Genomic DNA, 25,689 nt, shown 5'->3' with positions numbered 1-25,689 from the left:
TGGGGAGCCAGAGCAGCGAACAGTTTTGACTGGGCTGAGCGGGAACTGTACTTCCTCAGTGGTAGGGAGGCGAGCAGGCCAGAGGTGGATGAACGCAGTGCCCTTATTTGGGTGTAGGGCCTGATCAGAGCCTGGAGGTACTGAGGTGCCGTTCCCCTCACAGCTCCGTAGGCAAGCACCATGGTCTTGTAGCGGATGCGAGCTTCAACTGGAAGCCAGTGGAGAGAGCGGAGGAGCGGGGTGACGTGAGAGAACTTGGGAAGGTTGAACACTAGACGGGCTGCGGCGTTCTGGATGAGTTGTAGGGGTTTAATGGCACAGGCAGGGAGCCCAGCCAACAGCGAGTTGCAGTAATCCAGACGGGAGATGACAAGTGCCTGGATTAGGACCTGTGCCGCTTCCTGTGTGAGGCAGGGTCGTACTCTGCGGATGTTGTAGAGCATGAACCTACAGGAACGGGCCACCGCCTTGATGTTAGTTGAGAACGACAGGGTGTTGTCCAGGATCACGCCAAGGTTCTTAGCGCTCTGGGAGGAGGACACAATGGAGTTGTCAACCGTGATGGCGAGATCATGGAACGGGCAGTCCTTCCCCGGGAGGAAGAGCAGCTCCGTCTTGCCGAAGTTCAGCTTGAGGTGGTGATCCGTCATCCACACTGATATGTCTGCCAGACATGCAGAGATGCGATTCGCCACCTGGTCATCAGAAGGGGGAAAGGAGAAGATTAATTGTGTGTCGTCTGCATAGCAATGATAGGAGAGACCATGTGAGGTTATGACAGAGCCAAGTGACTTGGTGTATAGCGAGAATAGGAGAGGGCCTAGAACAGAGCCCTGGGGGACACCAGTGGTGAGAGCGCATGGTGAGGAGACAGATTCTCGCCACGCCACCTGGTAGGAGCGACCTGTCAGGTAGGACGCAATGCAAGCGTGGGCCGCGCCGGAGATGCCCAACTCGGAGAGGGTGGAGAGGAGGATCTGATGATTCACAGTATCGAAGGCAGCCGATAGGTCTAGAAGGATGAGAGCAGAGGAGAGAGAGTTAGCTTTAGCGGTGCGGAGCGCCTCCGTGATACAGAGAAGAGCAGTCTCAGTTGAATGACTAGTCTTGAAACCTGACTGATTTGGATCAAGAAGGTCATTCTGAGAGAGATAGCGGGAGAGCTGACCAAGGACGGCACGTTCAAGAGTTTTGGAGAGAAAAGAAAGAAGGGATACTGGTCTGTAGTTGTTGACATCGGAGGGATCGAGTATAGGTTTTTTCAGAAGGGGTGCAACTCTCGCTCTCTTGAAGACGGAAGGGACGTAGCCAGCGGTCAGGGATAAGTTGATGAGCGAGGTGAGGTAAGGGAGAAGGTCTCCGGAAATGGTCTGGAGAAGAGAGGAGGGGATAGGGTCGAGCGGGCAGGTTGTTGGACGGCCGGCCGTCACAAGACGTGAGATTTCATCTGGAGAGAGGGGGGAGAAAGAGGTCAGAGCACAGGGTAGGGCAGTGTGAGCAGAACCAGCGGTGTCGTTTGACTTAGCAAACGAGGATCGGATGTCGTCGACCTTCTTTTCAAAATGGTTGACGAAGTCATCTGCAGAGAGGGAGGAGGGGGGGGAAGGGGAGGAGGATTCAGGAGGGAGGAGAAGGTGGCAAAGAGCTTCCTAGGGTTAGAGGCAGATGCTTGGAATTTAGAGTGGTAGAAAGTGGCTTTAGCAGCAGAGACAGAGGAGGAAAATGTAGAGAGGAGGGAGTGAAAAGATGCCAGGTCCGCAGGGATACAAAATTTAAAAAATAAAAATTAAAAAAAAGATACAAAAGTATCTATCAAACCTGACTCAGTTACACCAAGCTCTGTCAGGAGGAATGGGCCAAAATTAATTCAACTTATTGTGGGAAGCTTGTGGAAGGCTACCCAAAACATTTGACCCAAGTTAAACAATTTAAAGGCAATGCTACCAAATACGAATTGAGTGTATGTAAACTTCTGACCCACTGGGAATGTGATGAATGAAATAAAAGCTGAAATAAATCATTCTCTCTACTATTATTGACATTTCACATTTTTTAAAGTGGTGATCCTAACTGACCTAAGACAGGGAATTTTAACTAGGATTAAATGTCAGGAATTGTGAAAAACCGAGTTTAAATGTATTTGGCTAAGGTGTTTCTAAACTTCTGACTTCAACTGTAGGTTGTCACTCAACTATTAAAGCATATTATCAGGCATGCCATTTTACCATTTGAATGCTGAAGATTCCTTGCAGATGAGCAAGAACAGGGACAGGTCAGCATGGTACTTTCGGAAGGTAAACACAAAAAAAACATTTAACCAGTGATTCATAACATTTGAATACATTTCTGACCGGTGAATGCGTTTTTAGGTCAGTGGACCAATGCACTTGTATCTTAAACATTTGAATCAGAGACTGATGCGTATCGGTGAATCGTTACAGCCCTACTATAGTCCCTAAAGAGTTTGAGAAAATAATATTGATGCACTCGAACATTGCAACACTATACCAGTAAATGCATATTAGCACATGCTAATATGATAAAATATGATAAAACTACTTCTCATTAACCATAGAACCAAATGACACCAAATGTTTAATGTAGGCCTATGGTACATGTCTTAACTTACTTTGGGAATAGGTAAGTGTAGGGCTGCACGATTTGGGAAAAACATTTACAAAATATTGTGATTGCAATTTTACTTGCGATTATAGATCAAAACATTTTGGTAAACTGCTGGAACAATAGAAAAAGAATGATCATTAAAACATTTTTGTTGGAATACAGAGGGCACTTGGAAAGCAGTTTTGTTTGGCATGACAATGAAAGAAAATGTAAGGGAGGCGATTGTTGTGACAGAAGAGCAACCAAAGGGTTGATCAGTGTTTCCCATAGGACCCTAATTAGATTTAAATAGATAGATACATTCAGACAAAGATTTTAAGAACAAGCTGTTGCACAAACAATGCTGATATACTCCACCACTGGTACCGGCATGTATTAGAGCAAAAGTTTACTAGCAAGATTTATCTTATCTCGGTGAATTTAGCTTGCCAGCTAGCTAGTGATTAGCATTAGGGGCTAACACAAAAACTTTTGACAGGTGCATGCTGTTTCCACTGACATTGCATGACATTGCATGTTAGAGCAAAAACCATGAGGTCTAAGGAATTGTCCGTAGCGCTCCGAGACAGGATTGTGTCGAGGCACAGATCTGGGGAAGGGTACAAAAGCATTTCTGCAGCATTAAAGGGTACCAAAAACACAGTGGCCTCTATCATTCTTAAATGGAAGAAGTTTGGAACCACCAAGACTCTTCCTAGAGCTAGCGGCTCGGCCAAACTGAGCAATCGGGGGAGAAGGGTCTTAGTCAGGGAGGTGGCCAAGAACCCGATAGTCACCCTGACAGAGCTCCAGAGTTCCTCTGTGGAGATGGGAAAATCTTCCAGAAAGACAACCATCTCTGCAGCACTCCACCAATCAGGCCTTTATGGTAGAGTGGCCAGACGGAAGCCACTCCTCAGTAAATGGCACATGAGAGCGCGCTTGGAGTTTGCCAAAAGGCACCTACAGGACTCTGACCATGAAAAACAAGATTCTCTGGTCTGATGAATCCAAGATTGAACTATTTGGCCTGAATGCCAACCGTCACGCCTGGAGGAAACCTGGCACCAAAGTGTGAATACTTTCCGAAATGTACTGTATATGTCCTTAGAAGCTGTGTGAATATAAAGTCACTGTATCTCTCTCATCGTCACACAATGCCTAGGTTTACCTCCACTGTATTCACATCCTACCATACATTTGTCTGTACATTATGACTTGAATCTATTCTATCGCACCCAGAAACCTGCTCCTTTTACTCTCTGTTCCGAACGTACTAGACGACCAGTTCTTATAGCCTTTGGCTTTATCCTACTCCTCCTCCGGTGATGTAGAGGTTAATCCAGGCCCTGCAGTGCCTAGCTCCACTCCCATTCCCCAGGCGCTCTCATTTGTTGACTTCTGTAACTGTAAAAGCCTTAGTTTCATGCATGTTAACATTAGAAGCCTCCTCTCCAAGTTTGTTTTATTCACTGCCACCAAAACACCTGAAATTTCCGTCGCTAACTATAACATTTTACAACAAGATAGAACTGTCAAAGGGGGAGGAGTTACAATCTACTGCTGAGAGTGCCTGCAGAATTCTGTCTTACTATCCAGGTCTGTGCCCAAACAATTCAAGCTTCTACTTTTAAAAATCCACCTTTCCAGAAACAAGTCTCTCACCGTTGCCGCTTGCTATAGACCACCTTTTGCCTCCAGCTGTGCCCTAGACACCATATGTGAATTGATTGCCACCCATCTATCTTCAGAGCTCGTGCTGTTAGGTGACCTAAACTGGGACATGCCACCCCGGCGATCCTGCAATCTAAACTTGATGCCCTCAATCTCACAAAAATGATCAATGAACCACCAGGTACAACCCCAAATCCGTAAACATGGGAACCCTCATAGATATCATCCTAACCAACCTGCCCTCCAAATACACCTCTGCTGTCTTCAACCAGGATCTCAGCGATCACTGCCTCGTTGCCTGCATCCATAATGGGTTTGCGGTCAAACGACCACCCCCCATTCACTGCCAAACGCTCCCTAAAACACTTCACCGAGCAGGCTTTTCTAATCGACCTGGCCCGGGTATCCTGGAAGGATATTAACCTCATTGCATCAATAGAGGATGCCTGGTTATTCTTTAAAACTGCTTACCTCACCATCTTAACCTTTTTGGGATAGGGGGCAGCATTTTCACTTTTGGATGAATAGCGTGCCCAGAGTGAACTGCCTCCTACTCTGTCACAGATGCTAATATATGCATATTATTATTAGTATTGGATAGTATTGGAGTATTAGTATTGGATTGAAACACTCTGAAATTTCTAAAACTCATATGGCAGTTGAAAACCTGAGAAAAATCCAACCAGAAAGTGGGACATCTGAGATTTGTAGTTTTTCAAAGCTTGGCCTACCGAATACACATTGAGATATGGATAAAGTGGCACTTCCTACGGCTTCCACTAGATGTCAAACGTCTTTAAAAACGCTGTAAAGTCCATGGAGAATAAGAGCACCTCCTCCCAGCTGCCCACTGCACTGAGGCTAGGAAACACTGTCACCACCGATAAATCCACGATAATTGAGAATTTCAATAAGCATTTTTCTACGGCTGGTCATGCTTTCCACCTGGCTACCCCTACCCCGGACAACAGCCTTGCACCCCCCACAGCAACTTGCCCAAGACTCTCAATTTCTCCTTCACCCAAATCCAGCTAGCTGATGTTCTGAAAGAGCTGCAAAATCTGGACATCTACAAATCAGCCGGACTAGACAATCTGGACCCTCTCTTTCTAAAATTATCCGCCGCAAATGTTGCAACCCCTATTACTAGCCTGTTCAACCTCTCTTTCATATCCCCAAAGATTGGAAATCTGCAGCGGTCACCCCCCCCCCTCTTCAAAGGGGGAGACACTCTAGACCCAAACTGGTATAGACCTATATCTTTCCACCTTGCCTTTCTAAGGTCTTCGAAAGTCAAATTAACAAACAGATCACTGACCATTTTGAATCCCACCGTACCTTCTCGCTAGGCAATCTGGTTTCCGAGCTGGTCATGGGTGCACCTACGCCACGCTCAAGGTCCTAAACGATATCATAACTGCCATCGATAAGAGACAATACTGTGCAATACTGTGAAACTAGCCTACCTGGTGAAATAAATAAAAACATTAAATATATAATTAGCATCGCTAACGGCTACACAAAGTGGTATACATATAGGCCCTATAGAACCGCACACAGCAGGTCACGACATTCAGGTAAATTTGTCAGGAAAGCGAATGATGTATAATTTCAATAGCAGGATTCATAGAGACATTGGCAAGTCAAATTCAAGGACTTTCAAGTATTTTTCAAGGATTAAATTGCAATTTTCAAGGACCTACATTTTATATTTAATTGTTGTAATAGCCTATAGAAAAACAAACTCCCAAAATGTATGCCAAAAAAGTATGCACTACCACATTACCATACATTACCATAATGCATTTTTCAATAGGCCTACCCAATGGAATTATACATTTACATTCTAAAATATGTCCGAATAATGTGAGCATTTCCTGACTAAATAGACAGCAAGCTCCCGACACAAACACATTAATGAAGACTGTCCATGTGGTAGCTAGTCATTCTCGCCATTTGAGATGTTGAAGAGTTATTGAGGGGTTACTGTATCTTGTTTTACAACTAGAAAGTGACAAGTTGAATAATAATATTGGAGCAAATCAATTCAAAGTTTATTGGTTGCGTACACAGATTTGCAGATATTATTGTAGGTGCAGCGAAATGCTTGCAGAACTTCTAAATCGGCTACCATAACTTCAATGGCTTTTCAGGGACCAAAGAGTCCCGAGGAAATTCTTTTCAAGGTAGGCTATTCCATGATGACGGAGTTGTGCATCGCAAATATTCAACCAAGACTTTGAACTTTTTAAATACCTGGTTTGCGTACCCATTCTTGCCTTAGCATTTACAGGTAGCATTCATAACTTGGAACTGCTACCGCTGTCGGTCATCAGTGCAAGCAAAAACTATCTGTTTGAGAGCTGTGTGCTCTCTCTGCCCAACAGATTATCTATAGGCTATATGTGTGTAGCGAGCAGGTGATAAATAATCGAAACAGCAAACGACCAGCTTCAGGAATCCATCTGTTTTTTAAAATAAATTACATAGCCTAGATTAAAAATTGCACTAATGAAATATTCCCTACAGACGGTGATGAACGACTGGCCCGGGGGTTTCCCAAAACCCCCCCCTCTAAATTGAGCCCTGACACACAGACGGGCATTCCCGCGCCGTTGTTGCCTGTTCAGGAAGTTGGTTTATTTTTGGTCATTTGCACAGTACTTATGAATAAATCATAATGAAAACATGTTTACAAATTGCGTAGCAAAAACTAACGTGACCAGGTAAAAGAAATGCACTGGTACCCACCCTTGCGACCAATTCAAAATGTGTGTCGCACCGCCAAGTCAAATCCTCGCAAATGCGACTGTTTTGGTCACCGTATCGAACCCAGCCCCCGCTCTTTCATGGGGGCTCAGGTTGCAATTTCCAGTCACTATCAACCCACCCTGCTCTGGAGTTCATTCCTACCCCAGTCATGCCTAGACTGGGCCCAGATATGTTTTGAGCTGATCATTGCCCATGGCAAACACACAAGGAAGGCAGACTGTGTTGTGGTCAACTTGTAGCATCCCTTGGTCACAGTCTGGAACAGGCACTCTCAGTTCTACCACCCTCTTATCAGACAGGTGTGAGGTAGTGGTGGAGTGACAACAAGGCGTTTTCCGCTGCATCGGCCAAGGCAAACAACAGTCCATATAACACCGATACACCTCCACACTAACTAGGCCTAACGGCAGGCAAGTAGGGGCCTATAAAAGTCCATTGTATAGAAGAGGCTATCAGGGTAACTGCCTGGCCACATTGACAGCAGGACTCAGGATAGTTTGTTTAGTTAGAGAGTTCAACTCCACTGCCACTGGGGCATACACACACACAATAAGCACGCTCACCCACACAAGTACACACACCAAACACACACACAGTAAGCATGCTCCCGCACACACACATCATTAACAGGCCAGGTGCAGGCAGACAGGCTGACACTTTTACACTTTTACAACCTGGATCCTACTGCTGTTTAGATATCACTGTGTTTGAGGTTTAAGTCATATGGCCACAATCTTTTCTCCACCACCCACTTTCATGAAAATGAACATGCAATAAAATTGGGTTCTTCTTATTAAAATTAAACTGGCTATAACTATGCATGTATCGTGTTATGAAAACCTGAACAGAGATTTTATAGTAAGATAATTAAAGAAATTATTAGATTGTAGGGCTGAGACAAACAATACCAGCATCGCAATATGTTTCCCATGGCAAAAATGAAAACACGGAGCAGACCAAACTCTTTGGTCCTTTAAAAACCTGCTGTATATAAAATAGTGTGTGCTATAACTTGGAAAATAGATCAATGTGATTCTGGATGACAACATAATGTTTGTTTCTAACATTAGGAAGCTAAATCTGCTTCGTGTTTTGTTTCTTGGCCATGATACTAACGGGTATCGCGATACTGGTATCGTCCCAGCCCTACTAAATTGTGTTTTAATGTCAGTAGCAGCCTCTTCCTGCTCCACACAAGATGAGGGACAGAAGTGTAGCACAGTACGTTTCAGCATGTTCCTCCCAGCTATACTAGCCTTGCAGGTAGGAGTCCTACAGTATATCACTAGCTGACAAGTTGTTTTGCTCACATGAGTAGCAATCGATCAAAACGAATCACAATTTACGTGTTTTCCATGACAATGGGTTGTTCACGCCCATGCATATTTGCATTGATTTAGCCTGACTATCATTCAGTCCACTTAACTACTACCACAAGTATAGTAAGAGGGAGGACCATAGAAATGGAATGAATAGATTGTATTTTTATGGTGAAGATAGCTAGGTTTACCTTCTAGAACACCTGTACTTTGTCAGTTCCATTGGCACGCAAGTTTCAACGTACAGACTACACACACACAGTGCCACATTCGTTCATTCAACACAAGTATCTAAACAGGCACCCAGAGCCAAGGGACACATACCAGCGTTTGTAACCCGTTTCCATATCATTGTTACTCTGCTCCACTTTCCCAGTTCATTTCACGGTGCAAATCTAGCCTAGCTTCTGGACAAGGCAAACAGTTCCATAAATACAGAACGTTCGGGGTGACTGACGACAACCACAATACCAGTACTGTATAGCCTTTTCACAACCATGCTCGCTCTACTTCTTCAGTTTATGGGTCTGCGCGCAAAAAGATGTTGCATAAAGAGTGAGATTGAGAAAATGCATCAACAGCCCATGCTTAAATGAAACTAAGTCAAGGGATGGCGTGCACATACATTTCAGTTTAACAACCTTCTTCAGTGGGTAGGGAAAAAGACTAGCAACAGAGCTATCATGGGTTCCTTCTTTGTGCAAAGCAAGCAGTAACACTGATATGCACTCTATGACAATATCCCTCCCCTTCCAGAGAGGTATATAGAGACAGTGGTGCATGCACTTGTGGCACTTGTGGCCCAGGGCGCTCTAGTGTTCAGAGGGGGTGGGGCCAAAGGCCATTACTGTCAAGACAACCTCTGGGGGGTAATTAAGAGAGGGAAAGACAGTCTAGTCTGTCTCTTTTCACGTTCCTCTGTTTCTGTCAGTACAGATGGGGCACCACAACCACAACCAATCAGAGTGAGAGAAATGAAAGATTCATTCTCATTTGAGCCAAATGGAAATAAATTGTAAAACTGTTTGGTGCATCTTTGGTGGTTTAAAATGCATTGTATCCACTTGTGTGTGGCTGGTATGGATTGTGTTTTTAAATAACCAAATAAATCCAATGAAAACGCTGGTTCACACACAAAACACACAAAAACTTCACTGCCGTGGAATACTACCCCTATGTGCTTGACCAGGGTCAACTAACAAAAACTGATCTGAAATCAGATAACGGGGCTTTCTAAATAAGCCTCAGAAACCTGCCCTGTTGATCCGTCATCATGTGAGCCCCAGGTTCAGCCCACTTAATCCCCGTCACATGACATCCAACTTTTCCTCCTTCTCCGTAATCTCCCCTATTTGAAGGAAAAGTCAGGAAAAGTCAACTATGCACAAATCCTCTTAAAACATTTTGCTATTTGCAAATATTGGATTACAAGGGGAAAATTCCAGGCTCTTACAAGAAAGGCATGTCCAATAAATCTGTTTTTCAAATGGAGCTGATTGGAGATAAGAGGACTCTCTTTCTGGTAACAACAAAAACAAGAGTGAAAACCTGAGGTAGTGAGGTAACCCTTGTCTGGGCAAGTGTGGGCAACTCCCGACCACTAGGCCAAAGGGCAAGAGAGCAGGGGCTGAGTGTGTGTGTAAACTGTGAAGGGGGATTCAAAAGTCATGCCGTGTTGGCCCAACTTATCAAAACTTACTGCCTGACTAGCTAACACAACAGCTCTAATTAGGGTATGCCTACTTCTCTGAATCTCCAGGCTCCTTGGAGGCTAGCGGCAAAATACATAGTACCCACAAACACTGCCTGTATTACAAACCATCTTTCAAAATGTATTTCAAGAAGTGACCGTTTCTAAAATAAAACGCGACCATCTCAGGGTTCAGCAGCCCAAAAAGATGTTAAAACAAATGGCCATGGAAGGTAATTTAGCTGGAGACAAGCTGGAGCGACTTTAGGCATGGGGTTGTTTTTAAAAGACAAACCACATACCCTGGTCTAAGGAACCAAAAAAATGGTGTAAAGTTAAGGAAAGTATATAATTTCGCATTCACACTGTTAACCAAAAACAAACAAAAGGCTGCTTGGTGGAAAATAGGCTAGACATAGACTAACAGGCTAAAGTGTGTGGTCCTCACTCCTCCCCTCAGAAGAAGCAGAGAGAGAGACTGACAGAGAAGAAAAAAAGAGCAAAAAACGCAGTAGAAAAGGAGCAAAAAACGTTTGATTCACTCAGCAACACCTTGAAAAGTATTGTGTATGGTGGGAATCAGCCTACTGCAGTGCGAGTAGAGGATGAAGAGAGCTCTCTCTTTCCTTCTCTCTCTCTCTCTCTCTCTGGGGCAGCGGGGCACCCGAGAGGTGAAAGTGAAAACACTGTCCCACTCACCTTCCCACTCATCCTCTCATTCCAGGTCCCGGACCAGTATTTCACACATGCTAGGCTTTGTCCATGGCAATTTAAAGCACCACCGCCTGATAAGCTTTTATTGACGGTTTTTAACTTTAGATGACACAAATAGTGCCCTGAGACTGAAAATTCACAACAACAGGCAAAGAAAAAGTGACTATGGGAAAGAAGTAAGAACCAAAGCTATGTGCCATGGTAGTAAGTAGCTCATGGTGTGGCAAACATCACACATGCCAAGGTTAGTTAGTTTCCACATTTTATAGTTTTCCTTTTTACGTGCCCCAATTTCTCAATTCCACATGTTTTATTTCTAATGAATCCATAATGCTGTGGAGATTTGTTAATATGAGGGTGAGGGCATATTTTAGGGAAAAGAAATAGGACTACAACTCAAAAGTGCCAGCCCTCCTCCTCCACAACTCAAACCACAATAACCACCCTTACAGTGAACAATGAGGGGTGCAAGACAATAACTAAGGAGCCAAGTTGAGTCTTACAACAACATTACCTCCTTCTCTCTATCCCACCATTGCCCTTAGGCACAGGTGCCTATTGCCCTTAGGCACAGACCTAGGATCAGCTTATATTTCCCAAATCCTAAAATTAACCACTGAAGAGAGAAACCTTTAAACTGACCTTAGATAAGTATCTAGGGGCAACAATGTATATAATACCGTCAATGAGGACCCAGTATCTTACCTTCAGGTTCTAGCGTAGCCTCCTCTTCCTCGGCGGCAGTGTACGGCGGCCTTGCCAAAGTAGCCGTTGCTAGGGACAGCAGGATGGTGGCGAGCAGCCAGGCCCACGAGGCCATCCCGTTAGTGGAGGGTGAGTCCGTCCCCCATCCCCCCCTCCTCAGGCTCTGCCTCCCCCTGGACACTGATCCCATCTGAGGGGCTCCACCCAACCATCAACTGCAGGCTGCCTGGCCTGTCACTCACTGTGAATTCCCCCAATCACCTGGGCTGAGGAAAGGCTGTTGGGAGGAGCAATAAAGTTGGAAAAATGGTGGTAAATAGGTGAAGATGGAGAGAAAAAGGTAGGTAGGGATGAACATTTTAAATAATGTGGGGAGAAAGGATGAGAGAGGGAGAAATAGGGAGAAAACAAAAAGAGAAAAATACTATAGTCATATTCTCACCTATTCTAATTTGTTTACTGACTTTTTACATGTATTTCAGTTACAATAACACCAATAGAAAGAGTAGAGAGTAAGAATGAGAGAGTGTCACAAAATGCTGTCAGACAAGCCTTGCCACAGACATACCGAAACTCTGATGCACCTCAGCTCAGCACACAACCACACTACAGCTACCTTTACACCAGACCCATTGTCACAAATCCTCCTGTTCTCGATTACAATACTACCGTCTGAGCACGTAGCATCTCATTTAAGTGGACTTGACGCTTGTATTTCTTGGCTAAAATAACCTTTATAATAGAAAATTGAAACTGCATAGAATAGGCATTGTTAGTTGTGAAAAACATAACTTTATTACAAGGCTATCTATACCTATGTATTGTATTATACCGTTTCATTAGCCTATTGTTATTATTACTGAAATTGTGGAATATCAAATTCCATCAAACATCACCCTCTTCTGATCAGAGAGTAGTTTACAATTAATATGTAAATCATCCAGTACTGTACAGCCTATATGAGTTTTATCCTAGATGCTCCAAACCTGTTGCTTTCCATTTGAGGTTAGTATTAGTGAATATGCATACTTTTCTGTTGCAAAATAAATTCACTTAATTCATTGTAGCCCTAGGATTATGCGACTTGTAATTTAAATGGAATACACTAGGACACATCAATCTATTTGGCCATTGCCAAACATCTGCGGTGCAATCCGTTTTAGAAATCTATGGGGGTTTGGAGCGGCTGCAAAGAGCCCATAGTCACGCTTCCTCAAGCGCCTTCTGCTCCAGCTGCGATGTATTGATCGGTTTACCCAGGAAGATGCATGTCATTTGACATGTAGGCGTAAACAGCAACTTTGAAATGTGTTGAGAGATTCTGGTTCATATATATTGACTGGAGAGGGGAGAGCACGCGCGGATTGCAAGCAAACGTTTATGTCCACCGCGCGCACTACATCATGGGATGCTGCCTGGATGCATCCCGCACGTACAACGTAACTAGAGTGGGTAGACTACCTTGGTTTAGGACTATGGTTTATTAAAAAAAAAAAAACATTTGTCTATCAATGTGACGTAGAAAATTAAGCAACGTAATAAATAACCAGAACAGTGTTGTTAATGAACATGCATGGGTGCTGCATCCACTGCTTAGATATGTTTTCCTAATTGAGGGGAAAACATAGTAAACATCGCCTTATAGGCTGTTGTTGTTTAATGAAAAACAATATTCCCCCAAATAAGAAAACAAGAGCTCTTGCTTCGTAGTATAAAGGGGGTAGGCTACATTATATCGCAATTTATTATAATTTGACTGTCAGATCAACGTAGCATTTTAATTAGCCTATGGATAAGATGAGTCCTTTCAAAACTCCTTAGAATAACAAATATGGCTAAAGCAACAAGTCTTACCAGCATTAAAAATTAGCTATTCTATTTCAGATGCGCAAATTCCATTCAATTATATTCTCGTATAGTCTGTTCCCGCAGGGAACACTTTTGCTAAGCAAAATGGACACTTCAGACCGGCACTGCAAGGTAACCGACAATCCATGGACAATTCTTTAGGCTCGACAATTCGCCTAAGTCTAGCCATCTTTTGGGGATTTTGCTGTGGTAAATCTAACGACCACATGTATAGCCTACAGCTTTGAAACCCCGTTTATGAGTTGCTGCTGTCAACAACATGACATCCAATAAGTTCAGACACCAGGGCTTTTCCGCATATGCATGTCCACAGGTTTCCCTGGTCCCCATTTAAACCAAATCTTCCGAATGAAATTTCTTAGCGCTGATTTTAATCCTATTGATATTCAAATCAGTTGGCTTTTGGACTCAGTGCTCAGTGAGTCCATGCAGTAAAAACACAAAGTGCGGTCACGGGGTAGTTGGCACCATTAATGCGATGTAGAAAATTAAGGAAAGTAATAAATAACCAGAACAGTGTTGTTAATGAACATGCATGGGTGCTGTATCCACTGCATATGTATGTTTTCCTAATTGAGGGGAAAACATAGTAAACATCGCCTTATAGGCTGTTGTTGTTGAATGAAAAACAGTATTTCCCCCAAATAAGAAAACAAGAGCTCTTGCTTCGTAGTATAAAAGGGGGGTAGGCTACATTATAAGGCAATTTATTATAATTTGACTGTCAGATCAACGTAGTATTTGAATTAGCCTATGGATAAGATTAGTCCTTTCAAAACTGCTTAGAATAATACATATGGTTAAAAACAACAGGTCTTACCAACTTCACTGCCGTGGAATACTACCCCTATGCGCTTGACCAGGCTATTCTATTTCAGATGTGTAAAGCCCACATCAGGAATTGATTCTATTCAATTATATTCTCGTTGGTCCGAGGACGAATAGAACAATAACCATTTGAGATCTATGCCCAAAATTTGCAAAAAACACGGCCAAAATACTTACAACGAATAACTACCTAAAGTCTGGAAGAACTCCGATTCGCATGCATGGACAAGGCAGGAGGCGAGTGCCTGTGCCGAATCGAGAGGAATGTGTAGCCTAGTCCCGATGGAGCAAATTCACCCCACTGCACCAAAAATGCCAAGCAGCGATTTTTTTACTTTCCCCAAATTGGACGAGCAACAAAAGAAAATCACTGAAAATGTATTATTAAATCACGAAGTCATTTCCATGGCACTTTAAAAAATCCGAATTTAAATCCATATCCTTGAAAAATAACTAGAAAAACATAGCTACGTCCCTGAAACTTCTTCACCAAGTTGCTAGTCAACTCAAATGTCAGTGTACCAGAGCGAGCGCACTCTTCATCCAAACGAAAGGTCTGCAATTTATGATGAACTAATGGGTCAAAAAAGAACATAAACTCTCCAAAAACATAGAATCCATCCATATATGATCCCTCGCGGCAGAGCGTCTTCTTCCCAGACAATCCTAGTACTGTTCTCAGACGCTTTGTCAGGTTTACTAGATTTTTTCTCCTCCTTACGTCCCCCGAAATTCGAGCCGTTTCCTGGCCACAGTGTTTTTGGCTCTGCCTTCCTCGGCCAATCAAATCTCAGTGGCCCCCTCTCTTTCTATGCTTTTGCCTCGAAAGAAACGACGAGCCTTTCTTGCTCCGTGCGCCCGAGGAGAGAGTGCTCAATTTACGGAGCTCACTACAAACTTGGTCCCATACAGGGGTCCTCCGCCCTTCGTTGGCTCGGCTCAACTCGCAATAACTACGCCCCCGTGCGGACAAAACATCCGATGCGCACGAATCATATACATTGCATTTGGAAAGTATTCAGACCCGTTGACTTTTTCCACATTATGTTATGTTACAGCCTTATTATAAAATGTATTAAATACAAATATTTCCTCACTCAGGGCTCCCGAGTGGGGCAGCGGTCTAAAGGCAATGCATCTCAGTACAAGAGGCGTCGCTACAGTCCCTGGTTCAAACCCAGGCTGTATCACATCTGGCCTTGATTGGGAGTCCTATAGGGCGTGCACAATTGGCCCAGCGTTGTCCAGGGTAGGCTGTCATTGTAAATAAGAATTTGTTCTTAACTGACTTGCCTAGTTAAATAATGATATACAATTTTAAATCAATCTACACACAATACCCCATCATGACAAAGCGAAAACAGGTTTTTAAAATATTTTTAAATAAACAGAAATACCTTATTTACATAAGTATTCAGACCCATTGCTTTGAGACTTAAAATTTAGCTCAGGTGCATCCTGTTTCCATTGATCATCCTTGATGTTTCTACAATTTGATTGGAGTCCACCTGTGGTAAATTCAATTTATTGGACATGATTTGGAAAGGCACACACCTGTCTACATAAGGTCTCACAGTTGACAGTGCATGCTAGAGCAAAAACCAAGCCATGAGGTAGAAGGATGTGTCCGGAGAGCTCAGAAACAGGATTGTGTCGAGAAAAAGAGTAAAGGGTCTGAATACTTATGTAAATGTCATATTTCTGTAGATTTATTTTAATGGATTTGCATATATTTCTAAAGAGCTGTTTTTGCTTTGTCATTATGGGGTGTTGTGTGTAGATTGATGAGGAAAAAATACAATTTAATCCATTTTAGAATAAGACTAATGTAACAAAATGTGGAAAAAGTCAAGTGGTCTGAATACTTTCCGAATGCACAGTGCATAATAGCAATAGGGCATTTACATTGAAAAGGACCCATGAGAACCAACATAAAAAGTTCATAGGAGTATATTAAATTGAGTGTCAAATGAGAGCTAAGAGTCTATATTTTGGGGAAATTAAAGCATAGATAAATGTTGAAACCATTTTTCAACTAAGAAATTTGGTATAAGTAAAGGATATGATTTCTGTATAAACAATTGGAAAAGGGGTCTTCGAAAACATCTACCAGAAAAAGTTGTATAAGGTATAAAAAATACATCAAAACACAATAATGTTGATAAAAAGACCCCTGGCAACTAATATCCACACTGATATTTAGTTTTGGAGAAATGATTTACCTTCTGTAAATTGAAGAACTATTGCCTTCTACCTTGTAATTCCATTTCCAAAAACCCACGTCTTTTCTAATGTCTCTCCCTGATGAGGAGGAAGGATAATAAAAGTTCACAGAAGTAACAAGTAATGGTAGACATACCAATTAGTTATATAAATTGTGTTTATGAATTATTAAGTGATTAAAACTGGTAATCCCTTTACCAAAAAAATCTGTAACAGATTTACTGCAATTTAATTGGCTACAATGGGAAATCATAATAGTCACAAGCCACAGTTGGGTCACCTGCTACTGTCTTTCCTTTCAAATCCAATCAACAAACGTTTATTTGTCACGTGCGCCGAATACAACAGGTGTAGGTAGACCTTACAGTGAAATGCTTACTTGCAGGCTCTAACCAATAGTGCAAAAAAGGTATTAGGTGAACAATAGGAAGGTAAAGAAATAAAACAACAGTAAAAAGACAGGTTATATACAGTAGTGAGGCGACATACCTGTTAGTCAGGCTAATTGAGGGAGTATGTACATGTAAATATGGTTCAAGTGACTATGCATACATGATGAACAGAGAGTAGCAGTAGCGTAAAAGAGGGGGTTGGTGGGTGGGACACAATGCAGATGGCCCGCTTAGCCAATGTGTGGGAGCACTGGTTGGTCGGCCCAATTGAGGTAGTATGTACATGAATGTATAGTTAAAGTGACTATGCATATATGATAAACAGAGAGTAGCAGCAGTGTAAAAAGAGAGGTGGGGGAGGCACACAATGCAAATAGTCAAGGTAGCCATTTGATTACCTGTTCAGGAGTTTTATGGCTTGGGGGTAAAAAAATTTGAGAAGCCTTTTAGTCTTAGACTTGGCACTCCGGTGCATCTTGCCATGCGGTAGTAGAGAGAACAGTCTATGACTGGGGTGTCTGACAATTTTTAGGGCCTTCCTCTGACACCACCTGGTGTAGACGTCCTGGATGGAAGGCAGCTTAGCCCCAGTGATATACTGGGCCGTACGCACTACCCTCTGTAGTGCCTTGAGGTCGGAGGCCGAGCAATTGCCGTACTAGGCAGTGATGCAACCAGTCAGGATACTCTCAATGTTGCACCTGTAGAACCTTTTGAGGATCTCAGGACCCATGCCAAATCGTTTTACGTTTCCTGGGGGGGGAATAGGTTTTGTCGTGCCCTCTTCACGACTGTCTCGGTGTGTTTGGACCATCCTAGTTTGTTGTTGATGTGGACACCAAGGAACTTGAATCTTTCAACCTGCTCCACTACAACCCCGTCGATGAGAATGGGGGCGTGCTCGGTCCCCCTTTTACTGTAGTCCACAATCATCAGCTTAGTCTTGGTTAGGTTGAGGGATAGGTTGTCATTCTGAAACCACCCGGCCAGGTCTCTGACCTCCTCCCTATAGGCTGCCTCGTCGGTGTCGGTGATCAGGCCTACCAATGTTGTGTCGTCTGCAGGATTACAGGAGGGGACTGAGCACGCAAACCTGGGAAGCTCCAGTGTTGAGGGGTTGCAGGCAAGAGTTGCTGCTACCGTCTCTTATGACCTAAAATCACTTCTGGGCATCAGAACTGCGATTACTCAGCATGGACTAGCAGAATCCTTCTTTTCCTTTAACGAGTCCGATGAGCCCGACGTGAATGATATACTGCTCTCCCGGGAACAGGCCCGTTATTTGCGTGAAGATAATGCAGTGAAAAAGGCGGGCTGCCTTTCCTTCCATTCTGCTAGTAAACGTGCAATCTTTGGAAAATAAAATCGTCAACCTATGCGGAAGATTAAACTACCAACGGGACATTCAAAACTGCAATATCTTATGCTTCACGGAGTCGTGGCTTGGATGACTATACGCTGTAGCGACAGGACAGAACAGAGGCGTCTGGTAAGACAAGGGGCGGCGGACTATGTATATCTGTAAATAACAGCTGGTGCATGATATCTAAGGAAGTATCAAGGTTTTGCTCGCCTAAGGTAGAATATCTCATGATAAGCTGTAGACCACAATACCTACCTAGAGAGTTTTCATCACTAATTTTGATAACTGTCTATAAACCACCACAGACTGATGCTGGCACTAAGACCGCACTGAATGAGCTGTATTCCGCCATAAGCAAACAGGAAAACGCTCACCCAGAGGCGTCGCTCCTAGTAGCCGGGGACTTCAATTTAGAGAAACTTAAATCCATCTTACCAAATTTCTGTCAGCATGATAAATGTGCAACCAGAGGGGAAAAAACTCTGGACCACATTTACTCCACACACAGAGACGCATACAAAGCTCTCCCTCACCCTCCATTTGGCAAATCTGACCATAATTCTATCCTCCTAATTCCTATTTACAAGCAAAAATTAAAGCAAGAATCACCAGTGACTCGATGAATAAAAAAAGGTCAGATGAAGCAAATACTAAGCTATAGGACTGTTTTGCTAGCACAGACTGGAAAATGTTCCAGGATTCCTCTGGTGGCATTGAGGAATACACCACATCAGTCATTGGCTTCATCAATAAGTGCATTGATGACGTCGCCCCCACAGTGTTCGTACTTACTGTACATACCCCAAACAGAAGCCATGGATTACAGGTTTAACAGTATAGCTTCTGTCCCTCTCCTCGCCCCTACCTGGGCTTGAACCAGGGACCCTCTGCACACATAGACAACAGCCACCCTCAAAGCATCGCTACCCATCGCTCCACAAAAGCCGAGCAAGGGGAACAACTACTTCAAGGTCTCAGAGTGAGTGACGTCACCGATTGAAACGCTATTAGCGCGCACCCTGCTAAATAGCCAGCCATTTCACATTGGTTAAACTCACCCCCCTTTTGATCTACTCCTTTTCCACAGCAACCAGTGATCCGGGTCACGGCACCAATGTAACAGTTTAGCTTCCGTCCCTCTCCTCACCCCTACCTGGGTCTAAACCAGGGACTCTCTGCACACATAGACAACAGCTACCCTCAAAGCATCGTTACCCATCGCTCCACAAAAGACGCAGCCCTTGCAGAGCAAGGGGAACAACTACTTCAGGGTCTCAGAGCGAGTGCCGTCACCGATTGAAACGGTATTAGCGTGCACCCCGCTAAGTAGCTAGCCATTTCACATCGGTTACACAGGAATAATCTGCACTGATCTAAAGGCTAGAGCTTCCGCTTTCAAGGAGTGGGACTCTAACTCCGAAGCTTATAAGAAATCCCGCTATGCCCTCCGACGAACAATCAAACAGGCAAAGCGTCAATACAAGACTAAGATCGAATCATACTACACCGGCTCTGATGCTCGTTAGACGTGGCAGGGCTTGCAAACCATTACAGACTACAAAGGGAAGCAAAGCCGAGAGTTGCCCATTGACACGAGCCTACCAGACGAGCTAAACTACTTCTATGCTCGCTTCGAGGAAAATAACACTGAAACATGCATGAGAGCACCAGCTGTTACGAAGACTGTGTGATCACGCTCCCCGCAGCCGATGTGAGTAAGACCTTTAAACAGGTCAGATTACCAGGATGTGAACTACGAGCATGTGCTTCACTGACATTTTCAACCGCTCCCTTCGAGTCTGTAATACCAACATATTTTAAGCAGACCACCATAGTGCCTGTGCCCAAGAACAACTAAGGCAACCTCCCTAAATAACTACCGACCCGAAGCACTCACTTCTGTAGCCATGAAGTGCTATGAAAGGCTAGTCATGGCTCGCATCAACACCATTATCCTAGAAACTCTAGACCCACTCCAATTTGCATACCATCCTAACAGATCCACAGATGATGCAATCTCTATTGCACTCCACACTGCCCTTTCCCACCTGGACAAAAGGAACACCTATTTGAGAATGCTATTCATTGGCTACCGCTCAGTGTTCTACATCATAGTGCGCTGAAATCTCATCAGTAAGCTAAGGACGCTGGGAGTAAACACCCCCCTCTGCAACTGGATCCTGGACTTCCTGACGGGCAGCCCCCAGGTGATAAGAGTAGGCAACAACACATCCGCCACGCTGATCCTCAACACAGTGGCCCCTCAGGGGTGCGTGCTCAGTCCCCTCCTGTACTCCTTGTTTATTCATGACTGCACGGCCAGGCACGACTCCAACGCCATCATTAATTTGTAAGTCGCTCTGGATAAGAGCGTCTGCTAAATGACTTAAATGTAAATGTAAATTAAGTTTTCCGATGACACAACAGTGGTAGGCGTAATCAACGACGAGACAGCCAATAAGGATGTCAGAGACCTGGCCGTGTGGTGCCAGGAGAACAACCTCTCCCTCAACGTGATCAAGATAAAGGAGATGACTGTGGACTACACATCCTCAAAAGGTTCTACAGCTGCACCATCGAGAGCATCCTGACTGGTTGCATCACTGCCGGGTATGGAAACTGCTCGGCCATACAGACCGAGGGTAAAGCGTACGATCCAGTACATCACTGGGGCCAAGCTTTCTGCCACCCAGGACCTCTATACCAGGTGGTGTCAGAGGAAGGCCCTAAAAATTGTCAAGGACTCCAGCCACCCTAGTCATAGCCTGTTCTCTCTGCTACAGCACGGAAAGCTGTCACCGGACCGCCAGGTCTAGGTCCAAGAGGCTTCTAAACAGCTTCCTGAACATCTAAACAAATGGCCACACAGAATATTTGCATTGCCCCCCCCCTTTTACGCCACTGCTACTCTCTGTTGTTATCATCCATGCATAGTCACTTTAATAACTGTACCTACATGTACATATTACCTCAACTAACCGGTGCACCGCACATTGACTCTGTACCAGTACCCTCCTGCATATAGTCTCGCTATTGTTATTTTATTGATTCTCTTTAATTACTCGTTACTTTTATTTCTTATTATTTTTAAACTGCGTTGTGGGTTAGGGGCTCGTAAGTAAGCATTTCACTGTAAGGTCTACACTCGTTGTATTCAGCGCATGTGACTAATACAATAAAATTTGATTTGAGTGTGCAAGGCGGTATTGAATATGTCACTGTCTGTCCATGTGTCACCTCATATTCTTCTCTCGACCTGTGTGCACCTACAGTATGTTGTAAACTTTCATTCATAGGCAAGGTTGTAGCAACCTCGTGATGGGAATTGGGAAAATTAGAGTGTCATGTAGTAGCCTAAACCTATCAATGTTACATTGAACTGGGTGAATGGAATATGAATGACAGTCATCCAATATGCTGTTACAGAAATAAGGCCATGCCGATGAAGAAAAATAAAAACCTCCCTCATTTTAAATGAGACCGACCTCCACTGACGTGATTGTATACAAATGTATGCAAGGTTTGAAATATGTTTTAGAAAAATGTATCTATTTGAGTTTCTTGTGGTCAATTTGCTGTCTACTATATTTTTGTAATTAGGTTCCAGCCCCCTGATCATCCACTCAATAAAAAATCTGCCCGCAGCTGAATCTATTTTATGATACCTGTTATATGGGACCAACACTTTACATATTGCGTTTATATTTTTGTTCAGTGTATATCTTCCCAGCAGCCCCTCACACACATCCTAGGCTCACCTCATCAACTACCTCTGAGACACAGGATAGGCCCACCCTGTAGCTCCCCTCTCACTCTGCCTCAAGCAGTCTCCCTCATTAGTTCAGGCCTTTTCAATGGCTCTGAAAGAGAGACTGGAGTGGAACAGAGGGAGGAAAGGAGGGAGGCAGAGGACTAGCTCTGTTTATAGAGGGAAAAACCTCGCATTCAGGATGAATAGAGCAGCTAATAAGGCTGTTATCAAAAGCGATGGTATGTACTGTGAATGGAGGGTTCTCTCTCTCTCCCCCATCTCTCACTCTTGCAGTAAAGCCATGAGAGAGGTGAAGATGACAGCTTTGTTTGAAAAAAGATGGGGTGAGGGGAGAGGGAGAGTTCTGCTGCAGTTTTCTCCTAATACAAGAGCGTCAAGGCAGTCATTCAAGCAAACTCCCCGTTCCTTCACCTTACGCTATTTACCGCTTTCCATTTTTTCCACCTTTTGAACATCATTTATTTTGGAAAGAAACCTCATCAAGTTATGTTTCTTTAAGCTATTGGCTTGGATGGACCCAATTCCCAAGAGCTGTGCTCTCTCTAATGTCCCACTCAATTTAAATTTAAGGGGCTTTATTGGCATGGGAAACATATGTTTACATTGCTAAAGCAAGTGAAATAGATCATAAACAAAAGTGAAATAAACAATGCAAAATTAACAGTAAACATTACACTCACCAAAGTTCCAAAAGAACAAAGACATGTTGTACAATGTACAAAAGGAAAATATCATCCCTCCCCTCTCCCATTTCCTCCCCCATTTCTTCTGCCCCAACACCCAAAGCAATGGAAGAGAATAAACTAATGGGACATAGACAGACACACACACACTGTATAAGCACTATCCTCTAAGCCAGAACTAATACCAGGTAGAAAGTGTAAATACATGATAATGAACCTACTTTAAAAAAATAATTTAGTCTCTGATTTTTTTTTTCTTCAGTCACAGTATTTTCAATTTAGATATTAGCAGCACTATTTAGCAGCTTTGGTTGATTTTGTGTTCTCAAACAAGTGAGCCTGCCAACATTCTACATCAAAATGGAATTACTGACAATGAAAAAGGTGGGAATGTTACTGTCAATATAGCATTAAAAATAGTTTTCCAGATTGGATTTCGACAACAACAAAAAAGAGATGTGAATATTGGGTTGCATCAGAGACAACAAGGCTAAAGTTGAGTCCTGAGGCAAAACCAGTTGAGAAGCATTGCTCTAAGTGATGTTCATCAGGAACCTAATACTTTGAAACAGCAATGCAATCTTTACAACTTCGGAAATACTATAACTTGAAAAAGCCCTTGTTTAACCCCTGACCAACCAGAACATGAGCTAGTTCAGGCCTGGGCAAAGGTCGACCTGATACGGTCCGCGGAATCATGCTCAGATCAAATAATTTGCAAGAGTAAAGTTTTGAAAAACGTGTTTGTTATTAGTTTTTCAAAGAAAAGGAAAGTAGACAATGAATGTAGGGTGTTCCAGCAAGAGTGGACATCGAAATATTTCTTTTTTGAGGTATCAGAGAGCATCGCTGTCTTGAAAGATTACAACTTGTCCCGGCAATTCCAGACGAAGCACGCAGAGAAATGTAGGAATATGTCTCATGAGCAGACGGCAAGTGCATTGAAAGAGTTGCCTTCTCGGGTGGAAAACAGCAAGGACTTTTCACAAAACTGCGTTCAGCAAACAACAGAATTGCGAGAGCTAACTATGTTCTGTACCACAAAATAACTAAATATAGCAAGCCATTCACTGAGGGTGATTCATTAAATAATGTTTAATTGACTGCACCAATACTGCCCCGAAAAAAAAGAGCTGTTTGAAAATGTTTCCCTGTCAAGACGAACAGTGACACGGCGTGTCGAGGACATTGCAGAGAATATGGAACAACAGTTGAAAGACAAGGTAAATTATTTCTCCTTGGCCCTGGATGAGAGTAGTGATGAACGTGACACGGCACAATTGTAGATATTCTTACGAGGCATAATCCCAGACTTTGAAATGACAGAGGACCTTGCTTCAGTGCAGTCAGTGAAGAGCACAACCACAGGGAAATATTTATTGGAGGAGGTTAATAAGTGTGTGGCAAAGCTGGGACTGAATTTTGAAAAGTTATCCAGTGTGACCACTGATGGGGGTGCCCAAACTTGACAGGAAAAAACATTGCCTTTTGAAAAGGATACAAGATCTAGTAGCTGAGCTAAATCCAGATCATAAAATGATTCTCCTGCATTGCATTATTCATCAGTAGGTGTTCTGTAAATGAGCCATGTTGTGGATACAGTCACTAAAGTGGTAAACTTCATAAGAGCAAAATCTTTAAACCACAGGCAGTTTGTCTCACTGTTGGAAGAGACGTGCAGAGTTGTGTCGTGCAGATCTCCCCTACCACACAAACGTGAGATGGCTGAGTTTGGGCAAGGTGCTTAAAAAGGGTGTGTGACCTGAAGTCGGAGATTGCTGAGTTTTTGCAAATGGAAGGAAAATATGTGGATTTCCATCAACTGCAAGATAAAGAATGGTTGGCTGATTTTGCCTTTAACGTGGACATCATGGCCCTCATGAATGAACTGAATTCCAAACTACAAGGGAAGAGCCTTGTTGCACATCAGATGTACAGCCTTGTCAAAGCCTTCAAGGGAAAATTACTCCTCCTGACCCACCAAGTAGAAGCCATTAATCTCACCCACCTTCAGACACTACGAGTCTGTTCCCTATCAGATAACATCAATCTCACCCACCTTCCGACACTACTAGTCTGTTCCCTATCAGATAACATCAATCTCACCCACCTTCCGACACTACTAGTCTGTTCCCTATCAGATAACATCAATCTCACCCACCTTCCGACACTACTAGTCTGTTCCCTATCAGATAACATCAATCTCACCCACCTTCTGACACTACTAGTCTGTTCCCTATCAGATAACATCAATCTCACCCACCTTCCGACACTACTAGTCTGTTCCCTATCAGATAACATCAATCTCACCCACCTTCAGACACTACTAGTCTGTTCCCTATCAGATAACATCAATCTCACCCACCTTCCGACACTACTAGTCTGTTCCCTATCAGATAACATCAATCTCACCCACCTTTCGACACTACTAGTCTGTTCCCTATCAGATAACATCAATCTCACCCACCTTCCGACACTACTAGTCTGTTCCCTATCAGATAACATCAATCTCACCCACCTTCCGACACTACTAGTGTTATGCTGGTGAATGAGGACCCAAAAGCGACTTAACGAAAACAGAGTCTTTATTCCAGTATATGACAAAAGTAATAATCCTGGAAAAATCAAGAAGAAAACAAAACAGGAAAAAACTTAAATCCACTCGTAGTAACGAGGACAGACTGGAGACTCGACCATTGACTGCAGGTTGCTTTGGGAAGGCACCGACCGTAGCAGACTAAGACACCTGCTCACACACAGCATCTGAAGGAGACAAAACACAACAGGGCGAGACAAGGACACAGAACAGCGAACATCATACAAGGATCCGACAAGGACAGAAGCGGAAAACAAGGGCAGAAATAGGGCTCTAATCAGAGGGCAAAATAGGGGACAGGTGTGAAAAGAGTAAATGAGTGAGTTAGGAGAATGAGGAACAGCTGGGAGCAGGAACGGAACGATAGAGAGAAGAGAGAGAGGGAGGGGGAGAGAGAGGGATAGAAAAAAGGAACGAACCTAATAAGACCAGCAGGGGGAAATGAACAGAAGGGAAAGCACAAGGACAAGACAATATATGACAAA

General features: G+C 43.4%; 1 protein-coding gene across 7 annotated transcripts in view; it reads right to left on the bottom strand.

Annotated features, from left to right (window-relative positions):
• fgfr2 (fibroblast growth factor receptor 2) overlaps positions 1–15,051 on the bottom strand; it is a 111,569-nt gene extending 96,518 nt beyond the window's left edge. For 2 of the 7 annotated variants that reach the window (XM_046359172.1, XM_046359170.1), the window contains exons 1-2: positions 14,353–15,051; positions 11,479–11,755 (exon numbers count right to left, since the gene is read on the bottom strand). In XM_046359172.1, the coding sequence (XP_046215128.1) occupies positions 11,479–11,668 (190 nt within the window). In that variant the 5' untranslated portion in view covers positions 11,669–11,755; positions 14,353–15,051. The remainder of the gene's footprint in view (positions 1–11,478; positions 11,756–14,352) is intronic. The other 5 variants (XM_046359171.1, XM_046359167.1, XM_046359173.1 and 2 more) reach the window with 3 other exon arrangements.
• Between the last annotated feature and the right edge of the window lie 10,638 nt (positions 15,052–25,689).

This window comes from Oncorhynchus gorbuscha, linkage group LG08 (genome assembly GCF_021184085.1).
Source record: "Oncorhynchus gorbuscha isolate QuinsamMale2020 ecotype Even-year linkage group LG08, OgorEven_v1.0, whole genome shotgun sequence".
Taxonomy (NCBI): domain Eukaryota; kingdom Metazoa; phylum Chordata; class Actinopteri; order Salmoniformes; family Salmonidae; genus Oncorhynchus; species Oncorhynchus gorbuscha.
Note: the sequence above shows the minus strand (reverse complement) of the source record. Positions and strands in the feature narration are given on the sequence as shown.